General features: G+C 35.9%; 2 protein-coding genes across 4 annotated transcripts; one reads left to right on the top strand and one right to left on the bottom strand.

Moving 5' to 3' along the window:
* Nucleotides 1-171: 171 nt before the first annotated feature.
* LOC132274697 (protein GFS12) lies at nucleotides 172-11504 on the bottom strand. 2 transcript variants are annotated; one of them, XM_059776029.1, is made up of 16 exons: nucleotides 11330-11504; nucleotides 11118-11206; nucleotides 7953-10130; nucleotides 7451-7778; nucleotides 7149-7364; nucleotides 6921-6993; nucleotides 6626-6831; nucleotides 6465-6527; nucleotides 5568-5776; nucleotides 5326-5437; nucleotides 4689-5210; nucleotides 3172-3482; nucleotides 2821-3064; nucleotides 2676-2749; nucleotides 1381-1519; nucleotides 172-510 (listed from the first exon to the last, which is right to left on the bottom strand). In XM_059776029.1, exons 1-16 carry the CDS (start codon nucleotides 11453-11455, stop codon nucleotides 361-363), a joined length of 5040 nt encoding a protein of 1679 aa, XP_059632012.1. In that variant the 5' UTR covers nucleotides 11456-11504; the 3' UTR covers nucleotides 172-360. The 2 variants fall into 2 exon arrangements, with proteins under 2 accessions (XP_059632012.1, XP_059632013.1); XM_059776030.1 differs by having other exon boundaries at nucleotides 11118-11203.
* Nucleotides 11505-13439: 1935 nt separating this feature from the next.
* Nucleotides 13440-19833, top strand: LOC132274695 (signal recognition particle 19 kDa protein-like). Of its 2 annotated transcripts, none has more exons than XM_059776028.1 (4): nucleotides 13440-13618; nucleotides 15012-15218; nucleotides 15378-15477; nucleotides 19200-19833. In XM_059776028.1, the coding sequence occupies exons 2-4, from the start codon at nucleotides 15042-15044 to the stop codon at nucleotides 19331-19333; spliced, it is 411 nt and encodes a 136-aa protein (XP_059632011.1). In that variant the 5' UTR covers nucleotides 13440-13618; nucleotides 15012-15041; the 3' UTR covers nucleotides 19334-19833. The 2 variants fall into 2 exon arrangements, with proteins under 2 accessions (XP_059632011.1, XP_059632010.1); XM_059776027.1 differs by having other exon boundaries at nucleotides 13441-13618; nucleotides 15035-15218; nucleotides 19200-19832.
* Nucleotides 19834-21431: the final 1598 nt, after the last annotated feature.

The raw sequence follows: 21431 nt of genomic DNA, 5'->3' as shown, positions 1-21431 counted from the left end.
TGAAATATGTATTTTCAGTCACTTCAACATTGAACAAATTAACGAACACAAAACTGGGGATCTACATGATTCTTCTTAATATACATCTCTGATCCTCGGAAATGAACAGCTACCACTTTTAAGGTTGTGTCTTACCCAAAAGGTGAATCTTTGAAATGATCCACAAGCTCAGGTACAAATTTGAACTAGCTGTGTTGATCAGGAAGGTCAATAAGGCAAGCCTTTTCACTAAGACAAATAAATAGTTAATATGAATGATATACATAATTTACAATGAAAAAATATACTCCAGCAATTTCCTGATTTGGAGAATGGGCATATCCCAATCAATCATATATGTATAGAAACCGAAGGCAAAATCTAACAACAGACTCTCAAGTAACCATCTTCTGTTCCAACGAAAAACAGTCGCGAAAATGGCAGAATACTTATACTCGATAACACAGACATGTTCCTCATTCCATTATCTGCCATGTAGAGATGCTGAGGTGTCACACGATGCTGCCCATCCTGCCACCATGGAAATTACATAATTTTATAAACAAGAATAATAGAAATGAACAAAACAATGATCCCAAAATTGAACCTGCATGAATGAATTGATAATCTAAAACATTAACTAGAATTCATCTATTAGACCACGTTAGCATCGGTAGGCAAATTCACTTATAAATCATAACCACCATGAAGAATCCAAGTTGCCAACTCAAGTTTCATGGCTGATGATTGACATGTATCTCTATCCAATTCCTTATTGTATATTGATACAATCATTATACCCAAAAAAAAGAGTGGTGTATAAGAAAGAAAAATATACTTCTAAAGTTGAAAGAAAAATATACTTCTAAAGTTGATCAGATGTCTGTGTTTCTTCCATTAAGATCACAAATGCACACATGCCATTTTAAGAAGCAACCAGATTATTACCACTGCCAATTTGCCAAATATATGGAAATCCTTCCATTACTGAAGCAAACTAATCATACAAAAACCAATCACATGATTTTGTTTCTGAATCAAAATGGTCAACACATCCAATCAGAACTCAAACTGTTAAAATTACCATTTTATCAGAAGAAAAGTTGGGTTCAAGAAGAAAAGTTGTCATACCAACAAAGCCATATAACTCTTAGCCATGCAATTGAATGTGGCAACCTGAAGGTAGGATTACTCCAACTAAAAGGTCTAATTTCTAGAAGTTTGTGCGCTTTTCTGTATAGATGAATGGATGGGACACTAATTCAAAAAAAAAAATTTAATAAAAAATAATAATAATAATAATAAAATTTAGGAGGCCCTGCTATATATGCAACAAACAAGGCCATGGTTGTCGTGATGCAAGTAGTATGCATCAGCGAAGGTAAAATTTTCGTAGCATACCTCATCTGCAGTTCGAGTTGTTAAAGAGGAAAGCCCAATCTTGTTTCTAGATATTGAAATCACATCTTGTCCCCACACAGAGAAACCAGATACACTGTCATTGTGACCCCTGATAACAATGGACGACTGTGATGGATTCCTGCAAGAGAGGGTCCACAAAGGCAACAATCAGAGGGGAGGAAAGATTTAATGAACTTCAACACTACTACATTACATAACCACATACGCTACTTCCAATTCATTCAGTATAGGATAATAGAAATTGCAAGTTTCTTTGGAGGAAGTCATCATTTGAATTGTTCCAATAGAAAAAAGAATCAGAAAATCTTAGCTAAGGAATCCATATGATGGGAAAAGACAGCCCACTTGTATAGTTAGACATGCTCATATGCACATAAATCTCTATGCATTAAGAAGGGCATTAAACAGTTCTAGTCCCGCCATGACAGAGTCCTGGGGAGTGAGGACTCGAGAAAGACCTAACTTTTGATATTTCCATAGTGGCTGCTTTGAGGATCAAACTTACGCTGGTGGCACCGACGCTCAAGCATTTTATTGCCGAACCAGCAGTGATCCTCATAAATCTCTATACATCAACATACACATATGTATACATATTGGAATGTGAATTGGTGTAAATTATATTCCGGTGCAAAACTTTCCTTCCCTTGTTATCCACTTCTGTAAGATTTTGAAGCAGGCTGAGAACGACCAGCGCACTAAAATTCCTGGACCGTCTGGACATCAATAGGGAGGAGAGTACACACCTTATTTTTTTAATACTTATTATTATTATTAATAATAATATTTTTTTGGGAGTGTGAGCGAAAGCGGGGGGCCAGGGTTAATAAGTGACATGTCACAAAAGATCCTTTCCATTATTATTTTAATCTCAAGGTGGTTTTCAAAGGTCATCTTACCATGTTGTGCCGAACAGCAGATCAAGGGAACTTCAATCACTCGGTATCTCTAATAACCTACCAGGGTTCAATGCTTCTTATCCAATAACACTTGCATTGAAATGTTGTCAGGAAGTTTTAGTAAGGGTAGATTTGTAGTGAAATGTAGATAGTTGTATATATGCCTTCATGTCCCCAAGGTATAGGAGTCCACCCAATAACATAGTCATAAGAAGGCTAATGCTCAAGCCCAAGATATGTATCATATCACATAATTAATATCACTCACAATCTCTCTTGGTTGATGCCTGGAAGGAATCATGCTCATTCACTACGTGTTTTTAAAGCGCATTGTCTAAGAAATACTCATAGAAAATATGGTAATTTGGGGATTACCTTCTCAAGTCCCAAATTCGTAGAGTCTTGTCAAGAGAGCTGGAAACAAGCAGATTGTCTTCTGGTGCAGCTAACTGCAGGCGGGGAAAGATGAATGAAATGCTAATTCATTAAAGTGGAATTTGATTTTGGCAATTTAACATACCTTTGTCACATATCCATCATGAGCCCTCCATGAGGCAATAACATTTCCACTCCTCACATCAAGCAACTTGCAAATACCGGAACTAAGTCCAGCAGCAATCCAAGATGGTGAAGGCACAGCTCCACTAGCTTGCATTTTGTCAGATCCACATGAGCATATGGAAGATATTAGGGAAGGAAAGCTGGATTCAACAGATTCACTCCTCCATAGATGAAGTTTTTGACCTCGAGCAATATCAATAAATCTGCATGGCAAGGTGAAATTTAGAGAACTGAACTGCATGAAAGAGAGAATTATTCTTCATCTGCATCAATTGGGAATGAAAATCTGATTCTGGAAACAGTTATTTACCTAAGAGAACCATTTCCCGTACCAACTACAAACTTTTCAACAAATTCTAAGTGGTGCATACAGGTGTATAAGCTCCCATCGAATGTAGAAGTCAATATTCCACTTGATAGTGGATTGGAATTCAGCATATTGGGATGGTCAGTATTTGCCTTTGATGCAGCAGCCAAAGGGCTAGCAAAATGTGCAGAACTAGCAGATGATTCAGCAAAAACTGATATTAGTTTCCCTGTTTGGCTATTCCAAACATGTATTGTTCCATCACAAGAAGCTACCCTTTCAAGGGAGGATAGGACACAAATGTCATTCACGACCTGAAAGTTGCATAAGTAATTTCAGTTGAGCAGTAACTCGAACAAATACCCACATGAACTTAAAACTGACATAGGCCAGAATCAAAGATCCTTGGAAGTGGGCTAACCAATTAAATGAAATACATACAAGAAAATGGTCAAGAGATTTATGATCAATCATTAGAGTGTGGACAAACATTAGAATCAACTCCGCAATATGTTATCAACTCAAATTCAGCACTAAATTCATTGTCAATAGCTTCAATGAAGAAATTTATGTTTAAAGCGAGCACTTCAAATAATAGATTCAATGACAAGATATTTTAGGTAAAACAGTAAAGACAGCCTAGGTGTTAGCAGCTCATATGACAAGATATTGCTGTTGTTTAGCGAATGTTTTGGCACTCAACTATTATTTATCAAGAATAAGCCTAGATGTGGCTTGTTGTAATAGAAAAGAAATGAGAAAGAGAATTCAGGTGGCCGGCCTCTTTCACATGGGATTAAGGCAAGCGCGATGATGATGAATAAGAATTTGATAAATGCAAATACAACTTCAAAAACAGTAAGCAAAACGTGCATAAGACAAGACCGTCAAGGGCTTTTGATAAGAAATGAAAAGAATTCATTATGACTGACTATTATTCAACAGATTAACACACAATTGAATCGAAATCGCTCCATTTTGCTCTGAACCAATGCACACCTCAAGGGAGAGTTTTTTTTCATTTAAGTGTCGCTATATTAGCCACTTTCTACTCAATTTCAATGCATAGAAAATTAGTCAACTGTTTTAACTACAACTTTTACCTTTAAGAACAACGCAGTAGCCTAGTCAATGATTTATTTAATTAGTATTCTGAATGACAGCACAATTGTTTTTCCTCAATTGCAAGGAAATGAACAAGAATAACAGCCATCACAGGCCAAAAGAATAGGTAGTTTGCACCCCATAACAGACACGACCAAATTCGTGTTTGCTTATTATGTGGGCTACAAGCAGCAAAAACTATTGCACAAAGCAGCTGCACATATGAAAGAAAAACTAACAAGAAGAATTGGTCCTCACTTTGATCTTTTCAGAATTCAATTTTAATACCAGCACTTCTCAAAAACAAAGCAAAACAAGGGGGAAAAAGGGCTTCTTAAACTCAGACAACAATTTTGATTTCTATGAATCGTATAATACAAATGATCTAATATAACCCAAAAAATAGAAGAACAAACCTCCTCATGGCCATAATAACCAGATATACAATTGATTCTTGATAAGTCCCACTTCTGAACGGTTCCCTTGAATCCTGGACCAACTCCTGCTGTGAAAACTGTGCACTCATCTTGGCAAACAGCTACAGACCTTAGTGCTCCATGATGCGCACGGACAGAAGAAATGACAGATGCCCTGATCTTCCATGGAAGTTCATCTTTAAGACCCCCAACACGACCCAGAAAATCAGGCCCATCCCAGCTAGCTGCCGGACTAGGGAACCAGTACCAGGGTTCAAGCTTTGTGAAATTTGAGGTTGTTACATGCCTCTCGACTGACCTCTGCTGAAAGTCATTCAATTGCTTAAGAGGCATCAAGTTTTTGGAACTTCTATTTCCTTGTGATTGTGGTATTGACCACCCAACCCCGTTGAGCAACAGTTTAGCAGGATTGTATTCAGATGTCGAGCTCTTGCGGAAACCAGGCCTTTTAGCATTAATATTGTCCAAACCACTTCGAGATGATTCCCCTGTGTATTCCCACTGAATCACGACAGGCTCAGAAATATGAAGTGTGACAAGCACAAATATGTGGATCTAGTATTGATCTTCAAATCAACAAATGCATAATGCTCTTCGGAGCATGAAACAAGAATACCTTCCAGTTATGACACCGTAGAAGGAATTGCTCAAGAAGCAACCATGTGGCACAACACTGACGAAGTTTCTCTATGCCGAGAAGAGATGCAAAATGTGGATACAAAAGAAACCTGCAAATGTGCTAACTAATTAAACAGATGCTAAACAAGATGAGATTGTATGATACCACCCACAAACAGTTAACGAATCACCCTAAAACAAAGTATTAAAGAAGATGGTATGAATATGATGAGCACCCACACAAGGTCCATACGGCTTTCAATATGATCCTCCTCATCTGATTTTGGTTTGGAAACCTTCAAGCTTCTGCTAAGAGAACCAGAAATGTCAGCTGTTTCTTGAGAGAAAGCAAGCTCGTCAAAAAGATCCTTGAGTTTTGGCAGGACATGCAATGCTGTTAAATTTGGTCCAATCTGCTGACAAACTGCAATGAGACTTGTAGCAGCAACCTGGCAAACAGAGTAATTATGGCATAAATGAAACTTTTAAAACTGATTGGCCAGCATGTGATGCATGACAGAGAAAGAAGGGTGATGGCATTATAAGAATCTACTCGATACACTACCACCAAGTGGAGTCGCTAATAAATGGTTGAATGTAACAGTAAAACAAAGGTCAAACTTGAACTATTTCTTATTCAATTGATATCTCTTCTAAGACAGGCCGCAGTCATTACGCATCAGGAGTACTTCCTCTGATGCACAGATCTGCAATGAAATGAATGATGTCATTCCACAAAGGTCAAACTGATTCGCCGCGTCATCTAAGAGTCCTACTGGGAGTAAATTGGTCAATTAACGTGTCAAATATATCTTTTCACAAGGTCAAAAGGCATATTAGTAATTTTTCATAGTGTCTGAGCTCTGACACAAGATACCACATGCCAAACATTAGGGGTGTCGTAGCCTCATAGGTCTCAGGCGCCACACTTCGCATTTATGTGTGATTAAGCTAAACCTTAGGGAGCGTCAAAAAATTATTGGTTCTCGATACTTGAAAAGATATCCCACAACTTAACAATTAAAGGGAGGATAACTCAGTGTTACATCAGGAGAAAAAGTGAAATGCTACACAGATATTTATAATTTAAATGTGCGTGACATCAATGTGAAGAAACCAAAATAGACATTTGAACACCTGAAGCACAGAAATTTCCAAATTGGTCAGCATGAGAACCATTAGATGCAGGCAACTTCCATCCTGCATCGATAACGCAAATGCAAAATGAGTACGTAATTCAAATGCTCAAAGAAGCAAACAAGCAAAATTAAGAAAAAAATAGATAGCAAATCTCTTACTTCAAAGAGCTCCTTTACAACCACCTCCCTAGGCAAGACTGCAACGAGACCATTCAATGAAATTAAACAATCAGAAATGGCTAAAGTACTCCAGCTCTGCATTGGTTCAGGCTTATTCACATGTGAAACATCAACGCACGAACGAACAACGTTTCTTAGTAATGGTAGAATGTGTCTGACAACAAAATTCTCCCCAAAAAGACCACCTGAAAAGTAAAAGAGAAATTAGATTACAAGCTGAAGAAGCAAATTTCCATGAAAACATCTATCTCATCTGCCAATAAACTGAGCATACCAATTCTAACCAGGACATCAATTCCATCATTACAAAGCCCTTTCCCAAAACAGTGAATCAGAGGCAAGATTGTCTGATAACTGAAAGGTTAGTATGTTACAACAACAGAAAATTTACACAAGCAAAAAAAAAAAAAAAAAAAAAATGATCTTTTTTATTTTTTGAAGGATGGAAAACTTAAATTCCTTCATCAATCAAACAACAAAACTGGTAACACTAGATCTCAACCTGATGAATTGTAACTGGTACACCAAGCTCTTCGCTGGAGCCAATTAGCAGCACAGAAGCAGCAGCAGCTGAACTCTTATGAGGAGCAATGTACAAATTTGATATAACCAGAGGATGTATTGTCTCCAGATATGCTTGTTTACCTATTCGGTTCCATATTTCCCGCACAAATGAGTCTTGGAGAAGAGAAACCTTCAAATGTGAATAACCTGTAGCCTGAAATAAAAGCCTCATTAATTAAAAAGTCGAGTAAGAAAATCATGTGAAAAACGGCATGTTAAAAAACAAAGTTCTTAACTAGCCTGAAGAATCTTCCGGATGGTAGGCACGATCAGTTTCTTTACTGCTTTAGATTTCAGACATTTTAAGAATTCTTTCAGTAGAATACAAGCCCACTCAGCCTCAGTATCTGACAGAGGAGACTCTACAAGTGGTAAGCAATATGGAGCACACATTTCAGCTGCAAATGTTCCCATTGCTCTGAGGGCACCTTGTTTTGCAAAACTTGCAGCATAACAAAGACGGGAACCATCTTTTGCTAAAAGTTGAAGTGGCGCAAGAAACAAGTAGGATGATCTAACTGTTGTGGGGAAGTAAGGAGATTCCAAAAGACATTTAGCAGAAGGCCTCCTGATATTTTGTAAATGAAAATAATTTATTAGTATTGAGAAAGTCCCTTAGATTTTGTAGAAATAGCAAAATGAGAAGAAAAAAAGAAGAAGTTAGGAATCACATAGATCCCAATTGTGTTTGACCAAAATTTAACCACTTTTAAGGTAAGAAAAGGGAATGAGACACAAATACCTTCTCCAGTCTTTCCGAATGCATGCTTCAACAAGCACTTCAGTATGGGGGGGAAGTTCGTGCATCAATCTAGGTAAAACACTGTCCTCCAAGTACACAGCTAATGAGGTTGAATCAAACAGTGGCCTCCTCAGATAAAGTTCAGCTAAAATGCACCCAATAGAAAATATGTCCTTGGCAATATCTTCAGAAAAAGTCCTGGAACAAGATGATTTCTGCCTCCAAAGCAGTAACTCCTGATATCCCAGTCCCATAGAATTGTCATCATCCACCTCAATATTCTCAAGAAGAAAATTGAAATCAATCGTAGATGGCAACCCATTATTGCAGCCAAAGTCAGGTGTCCTGAATATATTCTTCACTAAACTCTCACTTGGAGGCTCTTCCACGAAAGAGTCATTCTTTACAAGATTTTCTATATGATAGCAATATAAAGGACTCAAATGCTGAGCATGTTCACAAAATGCAGCTGCTGCTTCTAACTCCTGTAAATTAGCAGTTTCACGAAGGAGAGGTTTCTCAGCCTCGATTTCATTGACTATGTACCTAGGTGTAGCTACTTCATTGGCAGTATCACTACTTTTCCTGGTAACAACTTGACGAGCAGGGTGTGGTTGAGTGAAGAGCTGACGGCGTCCTACCGACCTGGGCATTGTAGGGTCCAATGCAGGCAGCATAACATTTTTGGCAGCAAGAGCTGCCTGACCTGACATTTTGTACCCAAAAGTGATGTCAATCCAATGATGAATTTGACATGAAACCCGATAGCTTTCTAAAGCATCTCGATGTACTTTAATAAACTCCTCAGGAGAACCAGCCCATGAGGGTACAGCCAAATCAGTCATACCAGAATGTAGAGAATAAAATATTTGGGGATCACAGTAGAGCTCAGGGATACACTCATCAGGGGTCCATTGATAAAGTCTTTGCATAGTAGAAGGATACTCATTTGGTTCATAGACCGAACGAACAGCCATACGCAAAACACTCAAGGGTAGCCTCCTTGATTTGTAACTGCAGACAGCCAGTTCAGAAAGGCATTCATCTGAAACGTGATGCGGGAATTCAGATGTTGAATACGTGAAGTCCAATTGTTCATCACCTTTTGCCAACCGCCACTTGCTCTTGGTCAAGTCTCGCCACCCTACATCATTATTCTCATCGGGTTTCACACTGAAATCTATGACCCATGGCATTACAGTATGAAATGTATGGTCACCCCACCTTCTCCCAGATAATCTGTTTAAGATGAGAAGATACTCAAAATTACTCAACTCTCCCCTCCACCAAAGATCAAAACCAGAATGCCAATCGATAGATTGGAAAAGCTTCAAATCAGCATAAAGTCCTTGAGAAAGACAGTCCTCAATGCAGTAACCTATTCTTGATGGGTTAATGGACCAATCTTCATTTGTTGAACCTAATTTGGAGCATAACCGAGATTTATTAACAACACACAGCCATGACCAGCATGAATCAGTCAACATTATACTGGATGGGCATATATTACCATGGGCAACCCCTAAACCATGCATGTGAGCCAAGGCAGAGAGTAGCTGGTAGATTAAAAATCTTATATGCCATTCAGACTTGATGGCATCGGGGCTATAGTGAAGAATGTTTTCCAAGGTGTAAGGAGTTTTTGGAAGCACTAAATTGATATAATTGGGTGTTTTTAGCATCCCTAAGATAGGAGCTACATTCGGATGCCTCAGACAACCAGGAAAGATATTCTCATTAAATGAAGGAACCCCAAGTAACTCAAGAAAATTTATGCCATCAAATCCTGTTGCTTTTCCTCCAATCAGACGAGTCAGTGAGCTCAACACATGATCTTCAACAAACCCAGTTAATAAGTTCAAAGTAATCTCTTCAAATATGGAGTAGGAAGAAATGCCAATCCGAGCAATTGGAGCCAAAGCAGTGATCGTCCTTGTGCAAGAAAACTTACCTGAAAAGTTGCAGGTTGTACTTTCGCATCCTAATGCACCTAGGGATGTTTTTCTGCCACCATTCGACAAACACTGAGATTCGTTCGATTTAGTATCTAATGAAGGAGTTTCAACACTCCACGTTCCAACACTGACCTCTGCTTGATCTTGATTAATTACCGACAAAAATTTGACATCACTCTCATGATTATTATTACTCTTACCATCTTCCACACAGTATTCATCACTGTCAATAATAAAACAAAGTTGAATAACATCATATCAAAATCATATTAGATTATAGAAACACAAGGAGGGTATTCTGTATATGCTAGATGTAGATTATATGTGTAGCTATCTTCAAATTGTAGCAGCAGAAAGAACTGCTTACTACATAGATAATTATTCTCCCTTTTCCGAGGGTTCCATTTAATCAATGTTTGCTTTAGATGTTAAAGTAGCTGCTGGTTCAAATTACGCTTGACACCCATAGACAACTAAAATAATATTATAGGACATTTCAACATCTGCAACAAATTCTCAGTGGTAATGAATGAAGAGAAGAAGCCGTTTGAATCGTGTATTGAGTTTTTTTCGCAGAACCTAAACTAGCCTCCAGTAATTGATGTGTTGTATTAAATTGATTTCTTTCCTAAGGGTTGACCTGTACAAAGAAACCCCCATTTATGAACAATGTGATACCCCAGTGAGCCACCTATAGGCTTCAAGAACAATATAAATAACCACATATTCAGTGAACAAAAAATTGACAATCCCACTTTGCCCAGAGTTGCCAAAACATTCGGGCAAACAGCCAATTCAGGCCAGAAAGATTAGCCTACTAATCCAAACTAAAAAACCAGGACAAGAGTACCCTTCTAGATTTACACTAGTTTTGCTTCTCATATACAGATTCCTTCTCATCTCCCCCAATGGTCAAAACCCGCGTAAATCTTTCTGATACTATGTTCATTATATCATTGCCTTGTTGCTTTGATTCTTAAACCCCGGTTTCAATCATCATATACCTCTCGTTTCTACAAATTATTGCTGTCATTCAATTAGAAGCTCAATTGAATAAATTCAAGACTCCAATTACAAATTAGTTGTTCGTGCTTCCTAGCAATGAAACACAAGTCTTATAGCCTAAATACGAGTTTTGGACAACAAAAAATAATTTTCATAAATTAAACTGGATAGATAGATAGGCGAAAATTAAAATCACAGAACATACATGTATTTTGCCAAGCAATCGTCTTCACGAGTGGGCAGATACACCAGTGTGAACTGAGGTAAAACCTCCCCGCTATAATTTGCCATCTGCTGCAAAATCCAAAATGACATGAACGAAATTGAGAGAAGGTTGGTAATATATAAGCAGTAGTATCACATGAAATTATATAAATATGTGTGTATATGTGTAGTGTATATGTGTGCGTATGGTACCTGAACAACTCCGGTTGAGCCGAAAGGGAGGGCCGAATCAGAGATGCCATGGGAGAAGATGACTTTGTCGGAGAAATCGGCACAGATTCGACTTTGAAGGCACTCGAAGCACATTTGATCTCCCATTTTCTCGACAGATTGGGACTTTAACTCACTCCATCTTCACAACCCAACCGAACTTCTCTGATTAATCAGAGTTCTGAGGTTTGGACGTCGCAGTCGGTAGTCTAAACGACATAGTTTTCAGATAACTTTTTTTATTTTTCTTTTTATATTTTCCTCTAAAAATAAAACAATTTCCCCTTCTTCCTTGTTTTTTAATTTAAAATAAATTGGATCAAGATAAATTGACGGATAGTCTTAGACTGGGTATAATTAATTACAAGATGTGTCAGAGTGGCACAAAATGCCAAGAAGTCTATTTTCGAATCAGCTCTTGATGGGTCAAATTTCGAAGAGTTTATTGGAGATGTTCTAAACAGGTAATTCGACTATAACGAGATTGTTGTTAGTTTATGTTGGGGGAAAATGTAATAGATTCTTGTCCAGCTAGATTTAAATGGAGAGGATGTTGAGGTCATAAGAGTAGACAGACATTGTCATCTAATAATCTAGGTGCTTGTAGATGTCATGCCCAGCGTTGTCTCGATGGTTCGTTTTAATGTTTAAATTGTTACCAAGTACACTTTGGCTTTAGAGTAAATGGGCAAATAAGATGCTCCAATCACGAATTTGAATTTAATTATCATATAACAACTTAGTTTTTGAATTGAGTATTAGATGGTAACTGGGAAAAAACCCAACCCCTTACACCAATTAAAAAGATAAAAATTTACTTCAGTTTTTTAAAAGAAAACTATTTTGAGAAAACTATCATATAATCAATTTTTAGAAAACAATTTCACAAATTTGAACCAAGTTAAGTTTTTAAACTTTTTATACAATTTTTTTATTATTTGGATAAGAAAACTAAAACACGCACTCCAAATACCATGACTATTTTAAATAAGAAAGCATAATTAGGGGTGCATAAAGAACCGGTCGGAAGCGATTCGAATTCGATTCGTCAACGGTTTAGTCTCAGTTATGATTCCAAAATTGATGAACTGTATTTCGGTTCGGTTCCGATTCCAAACCCTTCGGAACCAAACCGAACTGATTTCATTATATTACAATTTATAGTCAATCATTACAATTATAATTCCATAATATATAATATATATTATAATTACAATTAGTCCATATATATTATATTACAATTTATAATTACAATTCCATTATAATATAGGAGTATATATATATTGTATTATAATTATAATTATATTATACTTTGTTAATTTTTTGTTTGTCCCTATAATATATATTTTGTTTTCTTAGAAGAAGTAAATAAATAAATAAATAAATATATATATATATATATATATATATATATATCAATTTTATCTAAATAGAACTGTGGAACCGAAATATATTCGGTTCCATCTTTCACAATTCGATTTGAATTCGGTTAAACTTCAAGTCCCAACGATTCCAATTCGGTTCCTATTTATTAAAAACTATCTGAAAACGTGATTTTCATTTTTCGAATTCGGTTAGACTTCAAGATCCAACCTAAGTCACATCGATAGGGAGCGAAAGCGTCAAAATCTAAAATTTTTTAGAGTGGTGGCGTCTTGAGAGCGTATGTATAGTAGGCTTAAATAAAATTATGTAAAGTCATGATATATATATTTTTATTTATTTAAATCCAAATACAAATATATTTATGATTATTTATTCCATTAATGATATATGTAATATATATATATATATATATGGTAGTATAGCAACACCACCATAAGTAATTAATGTATTTGAATAATAGTGTAAGTAATATAAATGCATAATATAGGTGTTCCATATATAAAATAAATTCGTATGAAAATCGCGAATTAGTAAAACTAATTCGTCAATTACAAAAATTGAATTCGCGAATTTTGTGTAAATTTATTCCCAAATCATAAATTCACGGGCAAAGACTTTAGAGCGGGGTTATTTAGACGAACCGTGTGATTTAGTTCCCAACAATTCGGGTTCAGTTCCTATTTACTAAAAACCACTGCATAATGTTTTAAAGACACTGTACACTTATAACTTTGAAGGGGGGTATAAAGTTCTTTCCGTCAGCCCAACTCCGCCATTTCTCTCTAGAACGGACGCTGTTACATTGCAGATCATCTTGTCGTGTTCGGCTGTCTGCACTGTGGCCCGTGGGCGACCAAGGCAGCTTTGTGTGGGATAACAAGGAAGGTAACCGTTCTCTCTCTCGATCTATTTCTTTTCTGGACCGGAATATTTGTCTTTGCTGTGATGGTTTCCGCTGTGTACGCCGACTTTAAAACCCTAATCCATTTTGGAATTTTTGGATTGGTACGGTGAATACTCCATGTATGACTCCACTATATACACACCATGATTTTTTATCAAACTAAAATCGAGATGTCAAGAATTTTACGCATTAAATGAAGTTTTTGGACAAAATATTGATAGGCATTGCACAACAAGGCATATTTCGTTATTTACTGGAAAAAGGCTGTGTGATTCAAGAGTTTTTAAATTTTCATTTTGACGGCCATAAATATTATGAGATGAAAGGTGCATTAAATTGAACATTCTGCTTTAATGCTTGAAGGGGTTTCTCAAACTTTTTTATGCTATCCTATTTATTTAATTGATAAGAAAAGGCATCAACGTGACTGTGGATCACTTGTCTTAAGTTCTCATGATTTCGATTTCGTCTAATTACATTTAGGAAAGAAATAGATTGTTAGTTGTTTCCTTATGGTCTTGCCACTGATTGAATAAGCCAAGTAAATATGATTCAAATTTATCCTTGCTGTGTTCGGTTGCATGAAATTGGAATTGGAATCGTAGAAAAATTAGTTGAAACTTTTAACTAAATTTCCTCCAATTCTAATTCCAAGACAATGCATAGCATCCATGTAAATTAGGCTCAGGAAACCACTCACATTTCACCATGTTAACAAATGGACTAGGAAGTTACGATTCGCCAATTGCTAACCTTTTTTTATAAAAAGAAAAGAAATCCCAGAACTGACAATGGGAAGTGGTATATTCACGTCCATTTGGTTGCTTCCATGGTCTTTTAGTGAAATTGTTGATTTAGCTGTTATGGATGGACATGAAAACAACCCAAAAGGCCTTAAATTTCTCTCAATATCTTAACTTTCTTTTTTTTTCTTCAAAATCATACAAGACACTTTTTACAAAATATTTTAGTAGGCTAATAGCTCAGCATCCATGTGAGTGAGGTAGTAGTAGTTCAAATGCTAAATTGCTCATAGAATTTGGGAGGCTTTAGCACTCTAAGTTTGTTGGTGTCCATGGTTGCCCCATTAGATCTGTCCAGTTACCTTTTGTTGAAGTTCTTTGTGTGTTAATTTATTTTCTCTTCACTTATGGAGTATTTAAGAATCATGACTTGTTAAGCGTTTAATTCATAAATAAGACTTTCTTTTTTGTTCCTGGTCATTCTTTATTTGGTCCATTTTATAAGGTTTCTAGGGAAATCATTTACGTGTTCATTATTTTTAGGATCTGCATGTTTTCTGTAATTATCATATTTTCTCTCTCTAAGGTTCCTTAAACATGCAATACTAAAGGTTTGTCTTGCTCTGAAAAGTTGTAATGTTGTAATACTGATAGAGGAGATATGGATGGAGAAATCCCTAATATCAAGAAGTGGATTGTACTGTATCCTATTTACATAAATTCAAAGAAAACTATAGTAGAGGGAAGGCGAATAACCACAAGCAAAGCTTGTGAGAATCCTACTTGTGATGAGATTGGTGACTGCTGCCGCCATCTTAAACTCCCATCTGCTGTTGAGGTTTGCAGTCATAATTTTGCAATTATCTTTGTTGAATATATAATTTGTAGACGGTCCCTATCTTTTCTTGCTTATTTGTTTTTGTATTCTTAGTTTAGCTATCAAGTTCAATGGAGTTGTGATTTTTTATTCGTTCTGTGACATGTTTTGCTGTTGAAGGTTGATAAGGCATATCCACGTGATTTCATGCAAAAAGGAAGAGTGAGGGTATTGCTAAAAAAGGAGGATGGGAGTTTATACAATCCAGATATTTCTTCCAGTAAGTATCATCCTTATTACTATTTTTGCTATTACTACCTGTTTTCTTCTATATTCATATTCCATTTTCCCCCTAAATTAGATGTCAACATTTGCCTATTGTTCCAAAATTTTCACTAGTGTATGCATTTTTTTCCTAATAAGATTATTGCAATATAGAGAGATGTGATTCTCTTTTCTTTCTTTCTTTCTTTTTTTTTTTTTTTTTTTGCAAATACATGTCCATGCTGAATGTGTGTTGGGCATAATGCTTCTTAGATGCTCCTAGTCCTAGGTGCATTTGCACCATATGCATGTTCTTAATAATTTAAAACATAAATTTTATATTTCAGAGATTTGATCGATACTTCCAAAACATGCCTTATGTAAAACATATTGTAGGAGAAGTCATGTCTGACACTCATGGACAACAATATATAGACAATATTGGAATCCCAAACCTTTCTTATTTATAAAAATTTGGCGTTGCACACTTGGCCATAGGTTAAGTGGGCTATGGATGCTCTATGCATACATTTAGTATATAACAAGAATTTAATTGTGACGCGAAAAGTATAACAAGAGAATAGTAGTGTGCATAATATATTAATTTTGAATTTTATAGTTCAAATTAGTAATTCTTAGCATAGCAAATTTAGGAGTCATTGCTTGGTGCAATTGTAGAAGGTTGGTCTGGCTAGCTTGAGGACACGGTTCAAATTTAACAACAGTCAGTTTGTGCAAAATAATATCAAACATTAGGTCTTTCTTGAGCTTCCCTTTCCAGCACTCTTGGTGCCATTCACACGAGGCAGTGTGTTACAGCATTGTTTAATCTAGGCCAAATTGCGCTAAACCCCCCCTAAGCTATCGAAAAGTTGCAAAATACTATTTTTGTCACCAACAAACACCCTCAAGCTTTCAAAAGTTGCAGCATGACCCCTTTGACAAACGGAAGTCTAACTAGTGTTAAGGTTCTTTGTAAAATTACAGAACTACCCTTCCTCTTTCTTCTTCACTAGATGACACAACCTTAGACCCAAACCTCAGCAAACCACTCACCATCCCAAAACTCAAAGCTCTAACCCTCACCCAATACCACCAAGGAAAGTTCTATCACCTTGTACAAGACGTAGTCGCTTCAAACACCGTCCTCTTCTCTACTTGCCAGAACCTCACTCTCTCCTCACCACAAATATTCACTTCTGTGTCAACCCATATCGCTATAAAAAAATTGGCAGATGAAAGCAAAAACCAGTTTGATGTAGACTTGTGTTGCGTCTCGGTGCCTTCGAGGAAGAAAGGTGAGTGGCTTGTTCTTCCCAATTTGAAGGAATTTAAGAATTACATCTTCAAATGAATTGAGAAAATTCCAAATTTGATTCAAATGAGCTTGCTTTAGCAGCTGGTAATACCTTTTAATACAGACACTGCATCTTATTGTGAATCAAAAGAGGCTGGGGCATGGTTATGAGAGATCATTTGGGAAATGTTATTAGAACATCTTTCTTTTATTTCAATCAGGTGGTGGATTTGGTTATGGCTATGAAGCTTTTACATTGACAAAGGCTATGGATGATATTATGACCTTCGTTTTTCTCATTTTATGTTTCAGTCAGATTTAGAGGCGGTGGTTAAAACCATTAAGAGGGCAGTGAATTGTAAAAGGAAAAGTGATCACCTCCAGATAAAAAATGTTGACCGATCATCCCATTATTGCTGAGCTATTAAGAGGATGGGACTGTAGTCACTGTACCTTATTTCCAAGGACTTTCACACCTAGGTTAGGCAACTTATTTTTTTCCTAGTTAGGTTAGGCTAGGCAATTTCCATTTCATCATTATTAAATGTTTATCTTTCCAAACGTCACTAGTTTCTGGGGAAGCTTTCTGCTAAACCTAACTTTATTTTTAAATTTTTCTTTGGGGTGGCAAGGGGAGGTTGAATAGGAGGAGTTCGTTGATCCCCAACTTCTACACAAGGGCCAATATTTGGGATTAAAGTGATAGGAGGCTTTTTAACGATTTTATTTTATATATTTTAAGGAAACAAAGGTTTTCCCTTGGTGTTGAAATCTCTTAATTGGAAAAACCATGCCTTTTCATCTTCCCGTTGACTTGGTACCTCATTGGAATATCTTTCTTGGAGGCATCAGAGATTCAGAGATGGGGTTATCATAATAGACAGATTATTTTCTTCTTATTTTATTTATTTATTTATTATTATTATTATTTTGTTTTTGAAACCTTTAGGGTCTATCTTGCCAACAGAACAAAGGTTCGTTCCTCTTTTTTTAAATCTTAGAAGCCCAATTAAAAGTCTGATCCTTGTTGTTGTGGAAGGCAATAGTCATGTGTTGAAAATTTGATAAAGATGAAAGGGCATTTCATAGAGATACTCCAATCTCGTGAAAAAAAGGTAGCTGATTTTTCTGGTAGATCTGAAAATGTTGTCTTTTAGGGTTTGTTAGGCAACATCTGATTTCTTGGCAAAAATGGATGCAATATTCATAGGAGAATCTTCTTGAGGCCTAAGTGCCACCTTAGGTCTTTTTGAGTGTGGATTTTTGTTTCTTTTCTTTAACTGCCTCTCTCCATTTTATTTTCCCAATGTCTTTTGTTTCTTGCAGCACAAGATCAACCTCTTTTTCATGGCATATTTTTACTCTTCTTTAAATTTTTTTGCTTCCTTTTGTTTTTCTTGTAAAACTGCATGTATTAGATTAGGAACTAATTATACCCACAGATGACCTATGCATAGGTGACACTGCATCATATCCATTTTTTTGTTTTTTTTGTGTGGAATAATTTAGAACTAACCGGTGGCTTTATTGTTGCACCATACCATGTGATACAACTGGGATATGGGATGAGCTATCTTGTTTGAACTACTTGATAAAGCTTTAGTATGATTGACCTAGTGCCTACTGCCTACCAAGAAGAATTCAATATTATAATTTTTTTAAGGTCATTTTATAATTGAAAATATGAGGGATGTTGCCTGGTTCAGCAGTTAAACATCAGTTCCAGTCTCGTGAGTTCAAGACTCAGAACAGCCACAAAGAGTGAATACCATAGGTTAGGCTCCTCTTGAGTCCTCCCTCCCCAGGATTCTGCTGTAGCCTGACAAGAACCTGGTAATATCCCTTATAATTTAATGAAAATATGTTGTTTTAAAACCCAACCCCCACCAACCCCCCAACCCCCCCCCCCCCCCCCCCCCCCCCCCTTCCAAAATGATTAGTCAGCAGTTAAGCACCCCTAGGTTTGGAATGCTAATGCAGATTTTGGGCACTTCTCTTCAAAAGCATATGTTACTTCGCTCCTGTATATCTTAAAATGAACCCCAGCCAATGTGCACAGACAAATGAATAAATAAAAGCAGAAACGAGGGAAAAAAGAAGGAAATAATTAATCATCACAGGCTATGTGTTTTGTTTGTGCTGATGTCCAGATATGCAATTTAGTGCATGGGCAACTATTTTGTTTCTAAGGTAGGACGATGTGCCTTTAGTATGCATTCCTCCAACAGGAAAGTGAGTGTCGGTACCAAGTGTCACCATAGGACTTCCACAGACAATCAATCACAAGCCAAATATGCTTGCTTATTATGAAAAAAATAAAACGTCTTCTTTTCAAACTTGCATTCTATTCCTTCTTTGTCGAAGATTACGTTTGCTTGTGTAGTGATTATTTGCAGGAAAACTTCCACATTACATCGTTACTAATGCAAGCATTTATGCAGGAAAACAACTGATGGTTCGTGTTGCAGAGTTAGTACCTAGACAACCAGGAAGAACCAAGAAACAGGAGCCTGCTGCATCTACCTCAGGCGCTGGACCTTCCAAATCTGGGAAGGGTGGAAAAAAGAAGAGATAGCTTCAATGTTTGCAAAATCCACCGCTTCATTCTCTAAGAATAGGCTTCTTCTGGAGAAGCTCTCAACTTCACTACTACTGGGATTCTCTGGTAGAATTTTTGTTTCTCTTTTTGTTCGTTACCCTAATTGTGATTTGATTGAACTAAAACTTTCTGTGTTTTGTGGGAAGTGTCATGTTAGTTATGCATGGAAATTTTCTTCCACAAAACTTCGAAACAAATGAAAAGGTTGAAAGGATATGAAGTAATATCAAATTTACTGATATGCATGATGATGAATATGCTACTGCTGCTGTTTCTAGTCGGAATTTCCATCTCTGACGAATTCCGGTGTCGGTGTGTCCATAGATCGTAACTTCTAATCAGTTGGATGAAGTGGATACAAAGACCACTGGAGGACATTTTAATGTAGATTTGTGTAATCAAATTCAATTTGAAACCATTTCAAATGTTATTTAGAACATAATTGGATGTCTCAATGCCATGAATGCACTCTCTCTTTCAGGTCCTCGGGAGACGCAAGCCAACCCATTCCAAATTTCCACTATCCTGCAGCATGCGATTGCTTTTATTTTTAAGATTTTTCAGTGGAAATAAAAATTTACCATTGACCGGACTCGGTATTTTGGTAAGAAATTACAAGAATTTATGATCCATCGATAAAAACGGAAATTTTACACCCCAAAATAATTATTTGCACCAAATAAAAATTATCCTGAAATCTGATGTATCATGCACACAAGACTTCTTTAATTTATTTATTATAAAATGATTCTTGTTAGTGGCAAATGATTTTTTTGGTTGTGCATTATAATCATCCCTTCACCATTCACAGCTGCCATCTCGTAGGATTACTTTTAATAAAAGTGGGAACACTTTGTTTGATTAAACAAATATGTGAGATGGGACAAGAAGCAAAATATAATATATTATATATATAGAGAGAGAGAGAGAGAGCATCTTTCACATTATACACCAACAATAGTGAGATCTCTTCAATAAAAAATTAATTGATATTTTTTGATAGAAGGTTGCACTCACATGCATTCTTTTATCTATATATATGTTGAATCAACATTTTATAGATGTTTGAGAACACTTCAGATTGTTATTTGTTAGAGTTTGAAGAATGGTTTTAGAATTTTGTTTTAATTTTTTAAAATAAAATGCTAAGACAAATGAATGCTAATTTTAAGTTCGTAAATCAATAAGAATTACGTTTGATTCCATCCAATCCAATTCAATTCTAGAATTCGATAGGTTATTTAGAACTAAATTTATATTCGATTGGTTATCAATTGAATATCTGATCCAATAGCTTAATTCAAAAAAAAAAAAAAAAAAAAAAAAAAAAATTTGTTTAACAAAATCAATATCAAAAGAGATTAATTAGCTTTTTGACTTTTAATAGAAATTCAATATCAAAGAAGGAAAAATAAAATATATTTTTTTATAAAGAGGTATAAAACTAGCTATTTGACTTTTTATTAAAGAAAAAGAAGAAGTAAAGAGAAACAAAATAGAGAGACGGGAGAAAAAGGAAAAAAAATATGATAAACAACATTTTAATAATATGTAAATATTATATCTATTATAATATATTATATTATTTTTTATATGATTATTAAAATTTGTTTAGCTAATTCATATATTATTTTTTATGAATCATAATTCATACGGAGTATATAATTTGTTTAGCTCGCGAATCTAATTCATTGACAAGTCTCCTAGGCGCCCTCCATCCAACCCTTTGACACGCCCTCCATCCATCACTATTTGGACACAAAAACAAGATATATAAAGCCTGTCAAGTTGGTTTCTCCATCAAACATCAACTTGTAACCTAATCAATGTTACGAAGGACTCAATGCATGCCTAATAGTTGGTGGCTATTCACATGCTCACGATTCCGATCAAAGTGCTGATACCCATCAAAGGTAGAATTCTGTCAATTGGCTGAGGTTGATATTAGGTTTACAAGTGGTTATGCATGTCATTGACTTGCCAACCTTATAATTCTTTAGATTTAAGTGGAAAATCATAAGTTTCTTTCAACCTAGATCCTCTGTTTATTTCAGAGATTAACATCTCATTTGTT

Source organism: Cornus florida, unplaced genomic scaffold (assembly GCF_030987335.1).
Source record: "Cornus florida cultivar Cherokee Brave unplaced genomic scaffold, ASM3098733v1 CherokeeBrave_3.0.0_Hap2_Chr09, whole genome shotgun sequence".
Taxonomy (NCBI): Eukaryota; Viridiplantae; Streptophyta; class Magnoliopsida; order Cornales; family Cornaceae; genus Cornus; species Cornus florida.
Note: the sequence above shows the minus strand (reverse complement) of the source record. Positions and strands in the feature narration are given on the sequence as shown.